General features: G+C 41.8%; 1 protein-coding gene across 8 annotated transcripts in view; it reads right to left on the bottom strand.

Moving 5' to 3' along the window:
* SON (SON DNA and RNA binding protein) overlaps nucleotides 1-18,078 on the bottom strand; it is a 43,378-nt gene that overhangs the window by 20,550 nt on the left and 4,750 nt on the right. For all 8 annotated transcript variants that reach the window (XR_010612203.1, XR_010612202.1, XR_010612204.1 and 5 more), the window contains exons 3-6: nucleotides 7,563-18,026; nucleotides 5,999-6,159; nucleotides 3,998-4,138; nucleotides 2,007-2,195 (exon numbers count right to left, since the gene is read on the bottom strand). Coding sequence is in view for 5 of the 8 variants with exons in the window: in XM_065676861.1 (XP_065532933.1) it covers nucleotides 2,007-2,195; nucleotides 3,998-4,138; nucleotides 5,999-6,159; nucleotides 7,563-18,026 (10,955 nt within the window). In the remaining 3 variants the exon portion in view is untranslated. The remainder of the gene's footprint in view (nucleotides 1-2,006; nucleotides 2,196-3,997; nucleotides 4,139-5,998; nucleotides 6,160-7,562; nucleotides 18,027-18,078) is intronic.

Genomic DNA, 18,078 nt, shown 5'->3' with positions numbered 1-18,078 from the left:
TCATAGGTTTCCCCGGCTTCTAGAGACATGATGATCCTTCACATTTCTACTGAAGAGTTTTTGCTCCATCTCCTACCAGCACAAACAACTATATTAAGAGCATAATGTTTTATTAAAACAATTCATAATATAATAGGCAGGGCTATTTTAGACTGCTTATTCCCATAACTAATTCTGTGACTTGAATAAAAAACATAACAATAAAACCAATTACATATTTTTTAATGTCAATATAGACTTGCATCAGAATTGTCACAATCAGATTTCAGAATTGGCAATAATGCATAGAGGCAAATTATATGTCAAACTTCTGAGGATCCAAGCACACTCCCCCACTACCCTACTCCAACAGCAAGGGAGCTTATCTGGCTTATCTTGCCCAAAGAAACCCATTTCATCTACAAAGAGTCCTCGCAAGCATTTAAAAAATTAAGCAGAGAAGCCCTCTGTTCCCTTTCAGACTCCCTGAAGCAAAGTACAGGGATTCTGCCACTACAGGAGTATTCCTGTATTTAAAAAATAAGGACTGCCAAACCCAAGGGGATGGTATGCTCTGTTGTCAGCTAATGACCTTTGAAATCACCCTTAACACAAACCAAGTTAAGGTAAATGCAAATAAAAATATTTATTTACAAAATATAGAAACAGACAATATTGTTACAAGCATTTATAAAGATACACATGACAGGAAAGAAAGTTTTAATATATTTACTCCAGTGTTGATTTTTAAGGCCTCTTCTACAATCAATACACAAACCACCACTGCTTAGCTAACTCCATTTGTCAAAGACACAAGCCTAGCATCACTGGCCACCTGGATGCAGACTTCTACAGAGCTCACCTCAACTACAAGCATATCACTAACCATGTGAAGGACAAGACTTTTACCACCTGGTACAAACACAGTGAAATGTTAATATACAATGTTCCTATGCTCCGGACTTTTTACACGTACACTAGTAACTGGGAAAGACATGCTGCGCAAACACTTCAGAATGTCTGTCTTATTAGTGGGTCCATGACAAAGACCAAACAGCAGTTACAATCTACACTGAGGGAACAAAGAATTGGATGTCTGACTGTCAAACTGTGAGGTATACCATGAAAATGTCTGTTAAATAAGTTATATTCACTGTGCTTTTGGTGCTGTAGAAGACCCAGAAGAAAATACCTTCTGTGCTTCAGGAAGTGAACTGTACAATCTTAGAAAGCTCTTCAAAGACAAAATGCACCAAGTGCAAAGATTGTTCCATCAGAAACTGATGCCAAGGCTTTTTTATTTGCTTTGAAAGGTATGAGAACAAGTCTTCAGATGGAGTGAGGTAACAGCAACTTGAAAAGATTAACATCTGTCTTAAATATTCAATTTACTTAATTACAAAAACCCCACAAAATATCCTTTTGAAGACATTTCAAGGGGAAAAACATTTTCTTTTTTTTTTTGTTTAGTTTCAGTTTTTTTATTTTACTATACATACAGTTAGATTTTCCTTTGGAAGGCCACATGGAAGACAACTGTGAGAAAATGTGACTGTCAAGCTAAAAACTTAGCTGATAAACTCAGATGAAATGGCAGTTTTAGAAACTACTTTCAAATCTATTTTGAATAAATTACATTTTAATGCAATGTTACTGCTCTAAGATTGGTAGGACAATTTTAATTATAACTTAATTGTTATGAAAGTCTCAACTTCAGTTATTAACATCTGCAGGAAACTGGACAAGAATTTTGCTTTTCACATTCGAGCAAAAGCTTAAATTCTATTGAGGCAAAGAAGTCACTAGTTGACAAAAGTACAAGATATGAGTACAGGCTGCTTTCATCACTGCCTACATTGAGCGTGGTCACCAAACATAAGACCGCAGATGTTCAGATGAGTAGCTTATGCAAGTGTTAAATACTACCTATGTACGCGTTTTTTCTTCACAGCCTGCGATTTGACACCAGATTGAGCAGGTAATGGCTTGGGTTTTCTTATATGATATGCTTTCCTTCCCTTCCTTACCTCAATGGATGGTTTGGGGAAAACATCATCCTTGCTGTCTTCTTTGCCTTTTTCAACTGGAACCCATTCTCCATAGACACTATCTGCTTCCTTTTTCCTATGCTGAGACCCAGATGAAACAGGGAATTCCTTTGAAAGGCTGACTTGATTTTTTGGTTGTGGAGGTGGTGCCGGTTTTATGCTGGGAGTCTTGAAGAAATAAAATTAGAAGAAGTTAAAACTTGAAAAACACAATGCTCACGTGCCTTTGAGAAACTATTTACTGCATACACTTGGTACTGAGCTTTCACAAAACAGTCATCCTTCTTACCATAATCAAATCAAAAGTCTTTATAATGAATCATTTTAGCACAGCCCTAAAAACACACAACTGAGCAACAAAGATTTTTAGCTAGAAGCTAAAATCGCTTCAGTCAGCTTCAGCAGCCGAAAGTACACAAAACCTCACTCTCACAATTAACCTTCCTGCTTTCCCTCCACCCAGACACCATCACAAAGAGAACAATCTTCATCTGCCACACATGTATTTTGTATGGAAAGCTCAAAAATGAAACTCCTGGGCAGGAAAAAACATCAGCTGTGATACTCACATGATGATAAAAAGTTCTACATTACTATACATAGAGAAAGTAGTTTCAATGTTTTGTTTTCTACGTTTTGATTATTTTCTAATAGCAGCATGAATTTTAAAGTAGATGAAGTCTATGGTCTTCCTTACAGAGTACTGCTAAAGAGTTCTCAGAAATCTCTGACAGGTTCCTCTTCTAAAAAGCAAACAGAGCCCTGACAGCTGGTAATATCTGATAAACTTCTACTATCAAAGGAAGATGTACAGGAATGGTAGTAAGAATAGAATCCAGAAAGAATGGAAAGAATGACACTAAAATGGTCAGGACTGTGGAAAACAGGCAGAGCAGTCCCTAACCACTAAAGAACATTCCTCTTTGGAGCCTGTAAGAATACCAAGGTTTACTGAACTTCAGAATATACTTCATATTGTACCACTTTATAATAGCACAATATAAAGTAGAAATCTATTTCTACCTTACAGCTTACGTAAATATGTATTACTGCTTATTTCGTGTATGCCACAAGCTACATATATTTGTACATAAAAATATACATGCTATTTATATTTTCACTTAGTATATTAATACTTTTATAGTACTTTATACCCTGCAAAATCAGAGCAGACTTTCACAGGCACAAAAAAAACAAACCCTGAAAATAAAAGGGAAAAAAAAACCCAACCAAAACGTGGAAATGTTCTGATCCATGCTTCAAAGCGTATGAATCACAGATGCACTTAAAGAAACACTCTATGATTGTATTCCCTCCAAGATGCTCGTACCCAGAAAGTATCAACACAAGCTATGACAGAGTTAAAGGCAGTCCCTCAAGGAGGGGGTTTAATGGACCACTTAGACCCTCTCAGCTACAGGAACCATCAGTGATCCTCATTCTTTAAACAGCCTTGGCTAATCTCAAGACTAACAGAATTTTTCTCTCCTTCAGTAGATCTCAAGTGTTCACTAAAGAAGCAGACAAGATCTGGAGTTTGTGCAAAGCTGATGGCATCATCTTACTTAGAACACCTTAAAATGCTTCTAGAATTCTGATGGGTTGTTTTATTTTTGCCTTTTAAAGAAAAGCAGTGCCTATCTGAAAGTGCTTTCCAATTCCAGTACTGTTTTCAAATTCATACTAGTATTGCTGCAATGAAAATGTGAAGTAAACTGATCCTTTTTATGTTATTTAATCTTTAAAAGCTGCAAAGACCTTAATGGCAAAACCAGTTTCAATCCAGTTCTGAGACTTACTAAAATTTCATAGACTGCATGTAAGTTTCTTATTGTAGCGAGAGTACTTTTGACAACATGCCAGTGCAATTTCATTGGAATTACTGATCCCTCTTTAATTTTTTACAGAATTACTTGCATTATTTAAAAATAACCACAATTTAAAAAATTGAAAATTAAAGAAGTACTTACACTTAAATTGAAAAATATAGGTTTGGGTTCACTGAGCTTAAAAGGATGATTATAGAAAGGACGCTCTTCCTCCTCTTCATCAGAAACATGAGGTTTGTTCACTATCACATCATCTGTGCTCTGAGCAATCTTTTTGCATTTCTTAAAAAGAGAAAGGGTGGGGTGAAACATGACAGCTTTGAATAAACCTGGACTTTCAGCCAAAACACAAATAAAAACCCCAACATCTTTTTTAAAGGAGGTATAAAATGAGAAAATCTTATATTCAACAGAAGTTAAACATAAAACATGTAGGTGCTATGGGGATACTGCACTCAAATCAGAAGAGTGCCTCCAGGTGCAGGAAAAAACCCAACAAAATGACATTCTAAAGAGGCTAGAATTTTAGGATGAAAAATTCTGTACTGATTAGTTATCTGCACCAAGTGTTTATCAGCAGCAACTATAAGTCAAAAATGCAGTAGAGAATGTTATAGTCTAGTATGATGCATTTATTATGTCTCCATTCATTAGAAGCACATTTACAAGACTTACCAGGTATTTGAGGACATAATATTTGAGGAAATAATACTGGCAAAATGCAGCCATCATCTGGCTGGATTCTAGTTTAAGTTCAGACCATTCCCTGTAAGTCACATCTGTTTTGATGACCTCGTCGTTAGCATATAAGGAGCAAACCAGAAGCTCCATCACTAAAAATCAAGACACAGTGAAGGCACTGTTCTCATCAGTCCTTATAAAAACAGATTTCTGCACTCTCCTGTGCTAAGACACCTGCAAACAATGACTGAAGCACATTCTTTAGGCAACAGGAAAAGCCTGCACTATTCGGAAAGCTAACCGATATATATTATTTATAGTTATTAGTTAGCTCCCAACTAATTGGAAGCAGTTTGTCCTGTTTGCAGGTTATATTGCAGAAAGAAAGACAACACGGCCAGCTTTAGAAGAAAGTGAGCAGGCTCTGGAAGGATCCTTTGCTTGGACACATTACCATATGACAATGACCTGGACTGCTTCTGTGGCCTATTTTGATTCAAAAGAACAGGAACACATTCTGAACAGCTGGAATGAGCAAGGAAGGGGCATGATTTGGTCTTCCAGATTAGCACTAGCTACTCTGGGTCTTGGTCAGGTTACATCAAGAACTACCAAAGATGTTTGCACAGCGTATCTGCACAATCTGGTACTTTGCACACGTACTTTGACTTCTACTAACCCACACACAACTAAGAGATTACTTTTCAGTGATATGACACTGCTTAATTTCAGGTGTATTTCCATAAACAGATTATTTCAGAACTGTCACACTGATGATGCAATTATAAAACTCAAACAAAATTAAAAGGAGGCAGTTTTCCCCCTCCCCCCATTCAAATTTTCCTCTAGTTTCTGGGGGGAAACATAACGGGAAATTGAGGAAACTAGCAAATTGAACAAGGTGACCTTACTACTGTAAAAGTAGCAACTTTTTCCCCACAGTCAGAACAAAAACATCCCATTTGCAGACTTGAACTGCAACAGGACAGAAATGCAACAGTAAGTATCTTAAAATGCACTTTAATATACAAAGAACTATACGAAGTGAGCACCGGATATTTAAGCCTGACTTAACACTGAACAATGTGAAACTAACTGACAGAAGTAGGAACATAAATAACTAACATCACCACAGAAACCAGGAGTGAAAGCTTTGGGGTTTGTTAACAAGACTGCAAAGAGAACTACTAATTTGTGCAAAATTAGAACAAAATCGAATCCAGGAAAAAAGGTAAAAAATAAAAAAAAAAAATATGGACTTCATGCATTTCCATGGAATTAAAAAGCCTGTTCTCATTACTTAAAAAAAGAAACAAAACCAAAACCCAAAGTGTAGAAAAAAAGGTCTCAAATCACAGGCCAGTTCCCACACAAACCAGCACACAAAATGACAGGTTGCCCAGAAGTCACAAAAAACCAAATCTGCTTATTTTCAGGTGTGCTACTGTTGTTCTTACTTACCTCAGTGAGCTCCTTTAGCGTATCTCTTGATGACTTCTGGTTGGCTTTGTCGTCTTTCTTTTGAGATAACAAAGGCATCAGGCTTGGTGGTAAGGGAACACCAGACTTAGCACACATGGCAGCTGCATTAGCTTTGGCTATTTCGAGTAGCTGGGCCTTGTCTAAAATTATTTTTTAAAAAAAGAATTATTATTTTTATAGATTGTATTAATAAAAACTAAGCATTTCTTGCAGACTAAATAAAGACAAAAGATTCTACCCACGCTTCGTTTTTACGTTCTATGCAAATACCTAAAACAGCTAAAATTGTAGTTAGTTACTCCATACTTTATTTGGTCTACACAACAGACAAGTGAAATTGCAAATTTAACTCTGAAATACAACAGTCAAAATCCTCCAAACCCCACAAGTTCTGACACCTGTTTGACTTCACCAACTCACTCTCATTTTGGAAATACTGAGTCTACCTCCTAGCTATCTCTGAAAAGCATTCAAAGGTCTTGAGGAAATCCCTGCAAGTCTCCCTGTAAGTAACCTGAACACTACTTACTATCAACCAACAGAAAAATACAAGCACTGAGTAAGATGGGCACTTGCATAAAATAAAATTACATGCAAAACTATTAATAAAACAGTATTTTGCTTTATAAAGAAAAAAAGAGTACACGTGGCCCTATCACAGAAATACGGGATGAAAATGAAGTATGTCTTGCTTGATCTGACAGTCTGCAAATAAATGAGTTACCACTATCTCTGCAAGCATTCAGCTTTAAGAGAAACCTAAAAGGGCAACATCCCTTTGCTTCTTAATCAATAAAAGTATATAACACAGACTTGCTGCATAATCCAAGCATGAAGGCAGATTCAAGGACTCTCATTAATTGTCATGCTCTGTACAAAAATGCTTCTCTAGTAGAGGGGCTTTCATAGGAACTTTATGAGACAGGACTAAAAGGATCAGAACCCGAGGTCCGCAAAAGAGAAGCTTTCTCACATGCTGTATATGAGCTCATCTCTCAAAATTAAAACATGCTTTCTCCTTGAGTAACTTACTACCTAAGAAAACCCCAAGGCCTCTCTTTCTCTGGTCATTAAGCTTTTACCATGGGAAAGAGGCAATAGAGAAAGGGTAATGGAAACAAATAATCATTACAGCTGACAACACATCTAAGAACTCTCCAATTGTCACTTACTTTCAAGTGTTCTTTCATGCCCATTTTGTTCTCAGTAAAACTAGAAATCCCTATGTTTCTTACAGAGTACATAGCCTTTACTGACTATTAGAGTGAACAATGTTCCCTAAGACTGTAACATACTACCTTTGTATAAAAGCTCTAAAACCAAGATATAACCCACTCTAAACACAGTTTCATCCAAATAGCAAGCACTGATACAGCTTCAACATAGAAGCTGCTACAGGAAATCACTGCCTGAAAGCAATGCTCGAACTGACTTCCAAGAAATCCTTTATGAATGCTAGAAGTACACTAAATTAAGGAATACTATGTGAATGACCACAGTATCACCTAAACATGGGAATACTGAAAATAAACTTATCACTCACCCAAATCTGTAAGACGTTTAGGTGACCTGTTTGAAAATTCTGATGACCTCGATCTACGACGATCAGGTGATCTGCTGTATCTTCTTCTCCCTGAAGATCTTGATCGCCGCAGCCGAATTGGTGACCTACTAGAGCTCCGCCTTCTTCCTCTTGACCTTGATCGCCTTTGACGAATAGGTGTTCGACTCCTGCTCCGTAGTCTGAGTGATATTCTACGATCTCTTGAATCCGATCTTCTTCTTCTTCTATCAGTAGATCTTGATCTGTTTCTCTGCGATCTCTTACGCCTGTCTCTTGATAAAGAACGCCGTCGCCTTGATGCTGACCGTGACCTACTCCTCCTTCTATGCCTTGAACGCGATAAGGAACTAGACCGAGACCGACGATTAGATTTTGATCTTGATGCTCTTCTCCGTGTTACTGATCTGGATCGATTCCGTCTAGAACGAGATTCTGTATCGTATCTCTGGGATCTGCGCTGAGAAGACCTGGAGCGTCTGCTTCTAGATCTCCGTGAAGATTCTTTGTCTGCTGTTTTTTCAACAGATTTGGATCGACTCCTTTGGCGAGCAGTGGACCTGGAGCGCCTACGTCTAGATCTCCGTGAAGATTCTTTGTCTGCCACTTTTTCCACTGATGTTGACTGACTCCTTTGGCGAGCAGTGGACCTGGAGCGCCTACGTCTAGACCTCCGTGAAGATTCTTTGTCTGTTGTTTTTTCAACAGATGTGGATCTACTCTTCGGGTGAGCAGTAGACCTGGAGCGCCTACGTCTAGATCTCCGTGAAGATTCTCTGTCTGCCACTTTTTCAACAGATGTGGATCGACTCTTTCGGTGAGTAGGAGACTTTGAGTGTCTGCTCATGGATCTCCGTGAAGACTCTTTGTCAGACATTTTATCAAGAGATCTGGATCTGGACTTTTCACGTTCAGAAGACTCAGAACGCCTACTTTCAGGTACAAAGGAAGAGTCCTGTTCCTCCGACCTCTCAAGAGGCATGGAATCTTGTTTATCTTCATCTCCCAAAGAGGGCTCTCCATCCTCACCTTCTTCCCCAGTAGTAGACCTTGACTCATGCTCATCTGACGACGTGGAGTCTCTTCGTTCAGCTGCCAAAGAAGGCTCCACATCATCCACTTCTTCACCAGTGGTAGACCTCGATTCACGTCCATCAGGGGATGTGGAACGTCTGTGTTCAGTTGTCAAAGAGGGTTCCACATCCTCTGCTTCTTCACCGGTGGTAGACCTTGACTCATGATCATCTGATGATGTGGAATCTCTTCGTTCAGCTGTCAAGGATGGCTCCACATCATCCACATCTTCACCAGCAGTAGACCTTGATTCAGATTCATCTGAGGATGTGGAGTGTCTACGCTGAACTGTTGGAGAGCACTCTCGGTCCTCTGCTTCTTCACCAGTGGTTGACCTTGATTCACGGCCATCAGGAGACAGGGAGCGTCTATGTTCAGCTGTCGAAGGTTCTAAATCCTCTGTTTCTTCTTCACCAGTTGTAGACCTTGATTCACGATCATCAGAGGATGTGGAGTGTCTACGTTCAGCTGTCAAAGAGGGCTCCCCATCTTCCGCATCTTCACCAGCAGTAGACCTCGACTCATGCTCATCAGAGGATGTGGAGTCTCTTCGTTCAGCTGTAAGGGAGGGTTCTGCATCCTCTGCCTCTTCCCCAGCGGTAGACCTTGACTCATGCTCATCAGATGACACAGAGCATCTACGTTCTGTTGTCAAAGGCTGCTCCAGATATTCTGCTTCTTCACCAATGCTAGATCTTGACTCATGCTCATCAGGGGATGTGGAGCGCCTATGTTCAGATGTCAAAGAGGGTTCCCGATCATCCATTTCTTCATCTACGATAGATTTTCCGTCATGGCCCTCAGGGGACACAGATCGTCTATGTTCAGGAGTCAGAGAGGACTCTAGACCTTCTTCCTCCATGGGAGATTTCAGCTCATGGCTTTCCTGATATGAGGATGTAGAATGTCTACGTTCAGATATCAAAGAGGGCTCTAGATCTCCTGTTTCTTCACCAGGACCAGATTTTACACTGTAGCCATCAGGGGACATGGAAGATGCACTTTCAGGAATTAAAGATGGCATTGCATCATCCATTTTTTCAGCAGGGATGACTTTCAAGTCATCAGGGGACATGGAAATGCTATCATTTAGCGTCGAAACTTCGAAACCACCTTCTTTTCCAACAGCAGAGAATCTCAACTCCTGGCCATAAGGAGATACTACACGTTCATTTTCAGGAGCTGAAGAAAGCTCCCGCACATCTGCTTTCTGAACAGCTGTGAATCTTACACCCTGGCCCTCAAAAGACAAAAGATTGTCACTTTCAGATATCAAAGAAGAATTCATATCCTCTGTTTTCTCAGCACCAGTCAACCTTGATTCACATTCTTGAGGGGACAGAACATGTTCATTTTCAGATGTCAGAGAAGGTTCCTTTGCCTCTACTTTTTCAGCAGGGCTGGACTGCAGCTCCTGACCTCCAGGGGACATGGTACATTCACCTTCAGACAAAGACAACTCCTGCACCTCTGTTTTTCCAACAGCAGCAGACTGCAGCTCTTGGCTATCAGTGGACATTGAACTTTCACTTTCAGATGTTTCAGAAGGTTCCTCCATTTCTTCTTTTTCAACAGGACTGGATCTTAAATCACAGGGTTGAGGGGACACATCATACTCATTTTCAGTCAGCAGAGAACACTCCTGCCCCTCTGTTTTTTCAGTGACAGCAGAGTGCAACTCCTGACCCTCAGGGGATGCAACATATTGACTGTCCAGTATTAGTGAAAGTCCCTGCACCACTGCTTTTTCAGCACAGGTAAACTGTAATCCTTGGCCTTCAGGGAAGACAGCATATCCACTGTCAGATGTCAGAGAAGGCTCTTGCACCTCTTTTTCAGCAGGGCTGGCTGCCACCTCCTGGCTGTGAGGTGATACAACATATTCATTTTCAGACAGCAAAGAACACTCCTGTATCTCTGTTTTTTCAGCTAGGGAAGATAGCAATTCGTGTTCTTCAGAAGACACAGCATGTTCACTGTCAGGTACTACAGAAGCCTCCTGTATCTCTGCCTTTTCAGGAGAGCTAGATGTCATCTGGCCTTCCCAAGACACAGCATATTCATTTTCAGATGTCAGAGCAGGCTTTTGCACTTCTATCTTTTCAACTAGGGGTGTCCGCAACTCCTCACTCTCAACAGACACAGAGCATCTTTCTTTAGACATCCGATAAAGTTCTCGCAGTTCTGTTTTTTCAGCAGGCGTTGATGTCAACTCTGGGCCATCCATCCCAATTGTGTATTCATTTGCAGACAACTGAGAAGGCTCCTCTACCTCAACTTTTTCATAAGAGGTGGATGTCAACTCATCACCATCAGACAAAACTGAACATCTGCTTTCCACTATCAGAGGTGGCTCCTGCACCTGTATTTCTTCATGATAGACAGATCTCAACTTGTGGTCATCTGGGGACACAGTGCATTTCAGTTCAGATGACTTTAGCACCTCCACTTCTTCTGCAGGGACAGGTCTCAGTTCATGACTATCAGGCAACAGGAAATGCCCACCTTCAGATGTCAGCGAAGCCACTGGGGCCTGTAGTTTTTCCATAGGTGTGCTTAATGCTTCACAAACATCAGCAGACTTGGAGAATCCACTTTCCAGCCTCTGCATCTCCATTTTTTCAACTGCACTGGATGTCAATTCATAGCCTTCAGGGCAGACAGAACACCTAAGTTCAGATGCCAACAACAGTTCTGCACCTTCTGTTTTCTCAAAGTAATTGTGTTTTGTTTTATGGCCATCATGGCACATAGGAATTCCACTTCTAGACATCAATACAGATCCTGCACCCTCTATTTTTCCAGCAGGCAGGTATCTCGATTCACGCATTTCAGAAGGTTCAGAGCACTCAATTTCAAGTACTTGTGGAAGTGTTAGACCATCTTTGTCAACAGATGATCTGGACTCATGAACTCCAGAAAACTTGCAGCTTTGTCCTACAGTTGTCAGTACAGCTTCCTGCACTTTTCCAAATGACGATGCTGAAACAAGGTCATCCAAGATCTCAACACGGCCGCATCCCACTTGCAAGGAAACATCTGGAGCCTTGACTTTTTCAACAGATAAAGACCTTTGTTCATTTCCATCAGGTGACCTGAAGGACCCACTTTCAGACATCAACAGAAGCTCCTCTGTTTGCGCATTAAAGCTGGATCCGGATTCATGAGCATCAGGAGATCTGAAGCATCCACTGTCAGAAGCCAGAGAAGGCTCCTCCATCTGGCCCTTTTCAACAGGCAAGGAGGCTGACTCACAAGCATCAGGGGATGCAGAGCATGGAACTTCAGGTGTTAGAAAAGAATTTTGAGCCTCTCCTGCTTCAGAAGATAGTGACCTTGACTCAGGGATGTCAGCCAGCTTGGTAGATTCACTTTCACATACTTGTAAAATGTTCTGAGGCTCTGTTTTTTCAACTGGGGTATGTCTCAACTCATGACCATCAGACAAGCCAGAGAGTACACTTTCAGACATCAAAGATCCCTGAACCTCTGTTCTTCCGGAGGCTAAGGAGGTTGTCTTGTAGTCATCTGAAGACACAGAGCATCCACTTTCAAGTGTCAGAAGAGACTCTGGACCCTCTATTTCTTTGACAGAGGTAGATCTCGACTCATCCTCATGGGATGCAGACAGCTGAAATTCTGTTACCGAAGTTGTTTCTGGATCTCTTTTTTCAACAGATGAGGATCTTGACTTGGATGTGGAGCATGTAAGTTCAGGCTGTGAAGACTCCAGAGCCACTGCCTTTTCAGCTGATCCATTTCCAGGTGTCACAGAAAGCTCTTGAACCTGTGATCTTTCCTGGTCATCTGGGATTCTGGAGCTATCAAATTCGGACACCACAGAAGGCTGTAGACCTGCCGTTTCTTTAACAGATGAGGAACTGCTCTCAAGACTATCAGAAGTTTTGGAAAATCCACTATCAAATGCTGGCGGCAGCTCTGGGCCATTTACTCTTTCATCAGACAAAGCTACTGACATGGGACCATTAGAGGATTTGCGGGGACTGTCTTCACTTGCAGAAGACTGTTCAATAATTTCTCCTTCTTCAAGACACTGGGTTGAATCCTGACATTCAGAAGATTCCAGACCCTTGCTACTACACTTCATTGAGGATAGCTTACTCCCTCTTTTTTCTACAGATTTTGACCTTGACTTAACACTATCAGACGACTTGGAACGTTTCCGTTTGGATTTTTTTGAAGATTCCTTGCGCTTTTTTTCGACAGACCTAGACCGAGACTTGTAACGTTCAGATGACTTTGAGCGGCGACGCTTAGATTTTCGTGAGGACTCTTTCTTTTTTTCCACTGATTTAGATCTAGATTTGTAACGGTCAGAGGACTTCGAGCGCTGACGTTTAGACTTCCGCGAAGACTGCTTTCGATCTCTTTTTTCTACTGATCTGGATCGAGACTTGTAACGGTCAGAGGACTTTGAGCGCTGACGTTTAGATCTCCGTAGAGATGCCTTCCGACCTCTCTTCTCAACAGATCTTGACCTAGATTTTGAACGATCAGAGGAACCAGATCCTCTGTGTCTGAATCTCCATGAGTATTCTTTGCCTCCTCTCTTTTCTGAAGACCTGGATCTAGATTTAGAACGGTCAGAAGACCCGGAACGTCTGCGGCGGGATCTCCAGGAGGACAACCTGCTCCCTCTCTTTTCCACTGACCGTGACTTAGACCTGTAGCGGTCAGAAGACCTGGAACGTCTGCGCCCAGACCTTCGGGAGGACAGTCTCTTTTCCACTGACCTGGACTTAGACCTGTAGCGGTCAGAAGACCTGGAACGTCTGCGCCCAGACCTTCGGGAGGACAGCCTCTTTTCCACTGACCTGGACTTAGACCTGTAACGGTCAGATGACCTGGAACGTCTTCGCCCAGACCTTCGGGAGGACAGTCGCTTTTCCACTGACCTGGACTTAGACCTGTAGCGGTCAGAAGATCTGGAACGTCTTCGCCCAGACCTTCGAGAAGACAGTCTCTTTTCCACTGACCTGGACTTAGACCTGTAGCGGTCAGACGACCTGGAACGTCTGCGTCTGGACCTTCGGGAGGACAGTCTTTTTTCCACTGATCTGGATTTAGACCTGTAGCGATCAGATGACCTGGAACGTCTGCGTCTGGACAATCTGCTCCCTCTCTTCTCTGCTGATCTCGATTTAGACCTGTAGTGGTCAGATGACCTGGAACGTCTGCGCCTAGACCTCCGGGAAGACACTCTTCTCTCTCTCTTCTCCGCAGATCGGGATCTAGATTTGGAATGTTTTTTTCTGGAATCTGAATAGTTTCTGCTCCTAGAACGTGCTCTTTTAGAGGTCAAACGCCTAGAAGTGGAACGTGACCTTGATTTTTTCTTCCGCTTCCTAGACCTGGACTGAGATTTGGAGCGACTCCTTTTTTGTTTCTTTGCATCATGTTTTTTATCACTGCTTCTATGGCTACTTTTTTCAACAACTTTCTCGAGTCTCATCAGAGTCTCCTTCATTCGTGCCGCCACATCAGGCTGTACATCAGATGTTTCTGAATCTCTTTTCTCTGAATCCCGTTCTGGAGTTGCTTCTTTGACGACCTCAGCCTGTGGAATGACTTCCGCCTGGCCTGCCTCTGCCACAGGTACTGGCTCTGCTTCTGCAACGGTCTCAGGTACTGAAGCTGCTTCCAAATCTTGTGTCTCTGCCTCCAACTCCACAGCTGCTTCTGCATCTTTCAGCTCTACAACAGTGTCGGTAAGAGAAACTGTTTCCAAACCTTTTGTTTCTGCCACATCAGCTGGAGCTGCTTCCAACTGTTTTGCATCTCTGGTTATTTCAGATTCAGAGGTCTCTTTTTCATCTGCTGCATGTGAAGAGCTGATTGCTGTTTCTGCTGCAAAAGGCTCAAATATTTGACTTTGCTCTGCATTCTTCTTCTCAACTAGCATCTCATATTCCTGAGCTTGACCTGGAGCTCTCACATCGTCCACCTGCTGACACTGCACTCCTTCTGCATATCGTACTTCTGATGCCACTTCACGTTCCAGTGATGTTTCCAAATGTTCCATGTCCCCTAGTTTTGGACCTGCTTCAGAAGATTTCACTTCAGCAGCAGTCAGGATTTCTGAAGCTTCTTCTGTACTCTTCCATTCTGTAGCAGCTTTTGCTTCTGGAATGGTTTGCAGATTTTCTTGCTTTTCAGTATGCAAAGATTCTGGAACAGCTGCTGAAAAATGTTCTAAAACATTCATCGCCCCCAGATTTCCCTGGATATCCATGTGTACCTCAGGCGCTTCGACTGTTTCAGAACCTTTCACGTCTACTGTTGCAGACTCTTTCATACTTTCCAACCTCAGTTCTCCAGTTTCTGATGCTGCCTCCAAATATTCTGCATTCACTGCTTTCTCCATTTCTGAAGCTTCTTCCAAATATTTGACATCACTAAGCGAGGGCTCATTTTTCTGTGAGCTTGTCTTCCTTGTTGCAATTATATATTCTACAGTAGGTCCCTGAGTTCTCACATCTGTCGAAATCTTAGATTCCAAAGTTCCTCTTAAGTTGCTTACTTCTGTCACCATTTCTGATGCCATAGTTTTTTCTTCCACTCTGGGCAAACGCTCTAATACTGCTTCTGATTGACCTACTGCTTGTTCCTGTATAGATTTTGAACTTGTTTCTGAAGTCTGCACCATCACTGTTTGCAGAGGTTCTAATACTGCTTCTTCACTCCTTGCCTCTGCTTTGTTTGAATCTTCTGGAGCAACTTCAGAATACCTCATTTCCCTAACCACCTCAGATGCCAATGTCCTTCCCATGCCTTCCATTAGGGCCCTTGTTTCAAATCCCACAACCATTTCCAAATTTTTCATCTGTGTTAAGTGTGAAGTTTTTGATCTCGCTTCCACATCTTTTACCTCTGCAACTGCAACTTTCAAGTTGTCTAAATCCCTCACTTCTCCGGTGGCAGAACTGGTAGCTAGTTCAGAATCCTTTATCTCCCCTACTGTATCAGGCTGTGGCATTCTTGTATGCGCCATGACCTGAGACTGTGAAATGTAATTCTCTGTTTTGTTTGCACTAAGAGGTTCTGCAACTGCTTCTGTCTGTTTTGGTTCTCTATCTGCTGTGGTTTTCAAACACATCATTCCTGCTAACGCGTCAGACTCTCTAACTGCTTCCATGCTTACACGTAAACCCATAGATTCAGGAGGCCTTTCCGGTGTTTCTTCCAAGGCAGGAAACCCTGGACTTGCTTCCACTCTCATAGCCAGACTGGCATCCGAGCCTGCCTCTACTGTCATACTCTCAAGATTTATCTCTGAACCTGTTGACACCACTGTTGCTGCTAAACCTCTGGCCACAGTCCCACAATGCACAGCTTCGGAAGCCTTTACACCTTCCATTTGCAAAGATGGTGAAATTGTTTTCAAAGTTTCTGTTTCCACCACAGCCACAGGTCTTAGGACTCCTCCTAGGCCACTCACACCTTCTTTCTGCAAAGACAGGGGACCTCTCACACTTGATTCACCCTCATACCTTGATTCTCTCAGCTCCTCTTGTGGTCTCAGTAATGAAATACCTTCTGAATCTTTTGCTGTTACAGCAACAGGCTTGAAAGTAGATTCTGAAATTTTTGAAGCATTAGTATGTTCCAGCTGCAGAGCAGCTTGACTTGTTTCTCGCATTTTTACTCCTGTTAGTGCTGCAACTTCTGTAGTTGCTTGCGGACCTTTAAAACCCTCCACCATCTGGATTTCTGGAACTGTCTGGGGAGCAAAGGTCTGGACAACAGGTTCTAAAGTTGATCTTAAACCCTCTACCTCTGCAACCACATTCACATGTGTCAGTTCTGCTGGAAGGGTAGATTCCTGGGTTCTCTCCACACTTCTTGAATCTGTCAAGATGTTAGGCTGTAGGAACACTCCTGATGCATTCAGCACTGTGGCAGCACCAGTGGTACCTTCCACATATTTTACTTCAGCTTGCAGATGTTCTTGAGCTGCTGTGACGTCTTTTGCTGCAACACCCACAGGTTTCAGGATTGTTTCCAAACTTTCGGGCTTTCCTACAGCAACTGGCTGCAAAGCTTCTTCCAAAGTTTTCACATTTTCCGTATGTCCAGAGCTTCTAGCTGGTTCAATATCCTTCACTTCTGTAACAGCTCCTGGTCCCTGGGCCATATTGGCACTTTTTATTTCCATCTGGGTCACAGCAGTCGCTGCAGATACTTTATAAGGATGTTGCAAAGACATATCTGCCTTCAAGACACTTGAACCCTCGATGGGACTGGCCTGCATCACTCTCAAGTTATCAGGTGTAACTGAGAGTTTCAGGGCTGGCTCCAAAGTACTGCTCATACCTCCTAATTCCAAAGATCTTTCCACATTTCCCATAGGCAGAGATTTTTCAGTCGCTTCTGGAATTCTCACTTCTTCCATGGCCACAGACATGTGAGCTACATTCACAGTACTCACATCTGCCTGATTTGCAAATTTAGGAACAGTTGTTACATTACTTGCTGAATACACAGATTCCGAAGTTGCTTCCATTTCTTTTGCTCCCCCCTGTGCCACAGATGGTAGAAATGTTTCTGAGTATGTCAACACCTCCATAGACTCAGACTCAAGAGCTGTATCCAAAGCTTTTACTTCCCCAGTGCCTTTAGATTTCAGAATAACTTCTGAACCTTTTAGTGCCTCAACTACCTCTTCTGAAGCTAGAGTTACTGTTGAATCCTTCTGTATGTCAGATTTATTGGCGACTTTGTACAGGATGCTAGACGAAGTATCACTTCCAGTATCAACAAGAACACCCTTTTCACTCACATTAGTAGCTATAGGATAAATATTGTCATGAGACTGTTTAATTTGTTCTTCTCTAGTGCAAATTCTAGTTTGAGCTATACTAGCATCTCCTTGGATATCAGACTGACTGCCTTCTAAAGTAAATGGAGGATTTGTTGCAAACAAAGTCCCCTTCTCACTTCCAAGATTTTCTGTAGATTGCTGAGAATCAGTTCCTGAATGAGAAACAAGCCCTAAAGCTTGTCTATCAAGCTCCTCACTTGTTTGTAAGCACAGTTCTGGCTGTGTATGGACAGCCAGATTTGCACCTTCAAATCCTCCATGCTGTACACTCAATTTGGAGCTTGATTTCTCTGGTATTAACTGAGAAGCAGGCTGTGAGTCCCCACGGTCTCCATGACGTGCACTCAGCTTTGCCTCCTTTGGCTGCTTTTTATGCTTTTTCTCTTTCTTCCTTTTCTTCTTCTTTTTCTTCTTCTTCTTGCTTTTGTGCTTCTTGTTCTTCTTTGATTTTTTCCTAGGAATTTCATCTTCAGCAGTAGAGCTTCTTTTTGTAGGCTGAGAACTATTTTTCACAGTATTTTTGTCTACATCTAGAAAAAACAATATTTTCCTTGTAAATTTTATTAAAATGGCATTTCAGAA

Source organism: Lathamus discolor, chromosome 4 (genome assembly GCF_037157495.1).
Source record: "Lathamus discolor isolate bLatDis1 chromosome 4, bLatDis1.hap1, whole genome shotgun sequence".
Lineage (NCBI taxonomy): Eukaryota > Metazoa > Chordata > Aves > Psittaciformes > Psittacidae > Lathamus > Lathamus discolor.
This window is presented reverse-complemented; position numbering and strand designations above follow the sequence as displayed.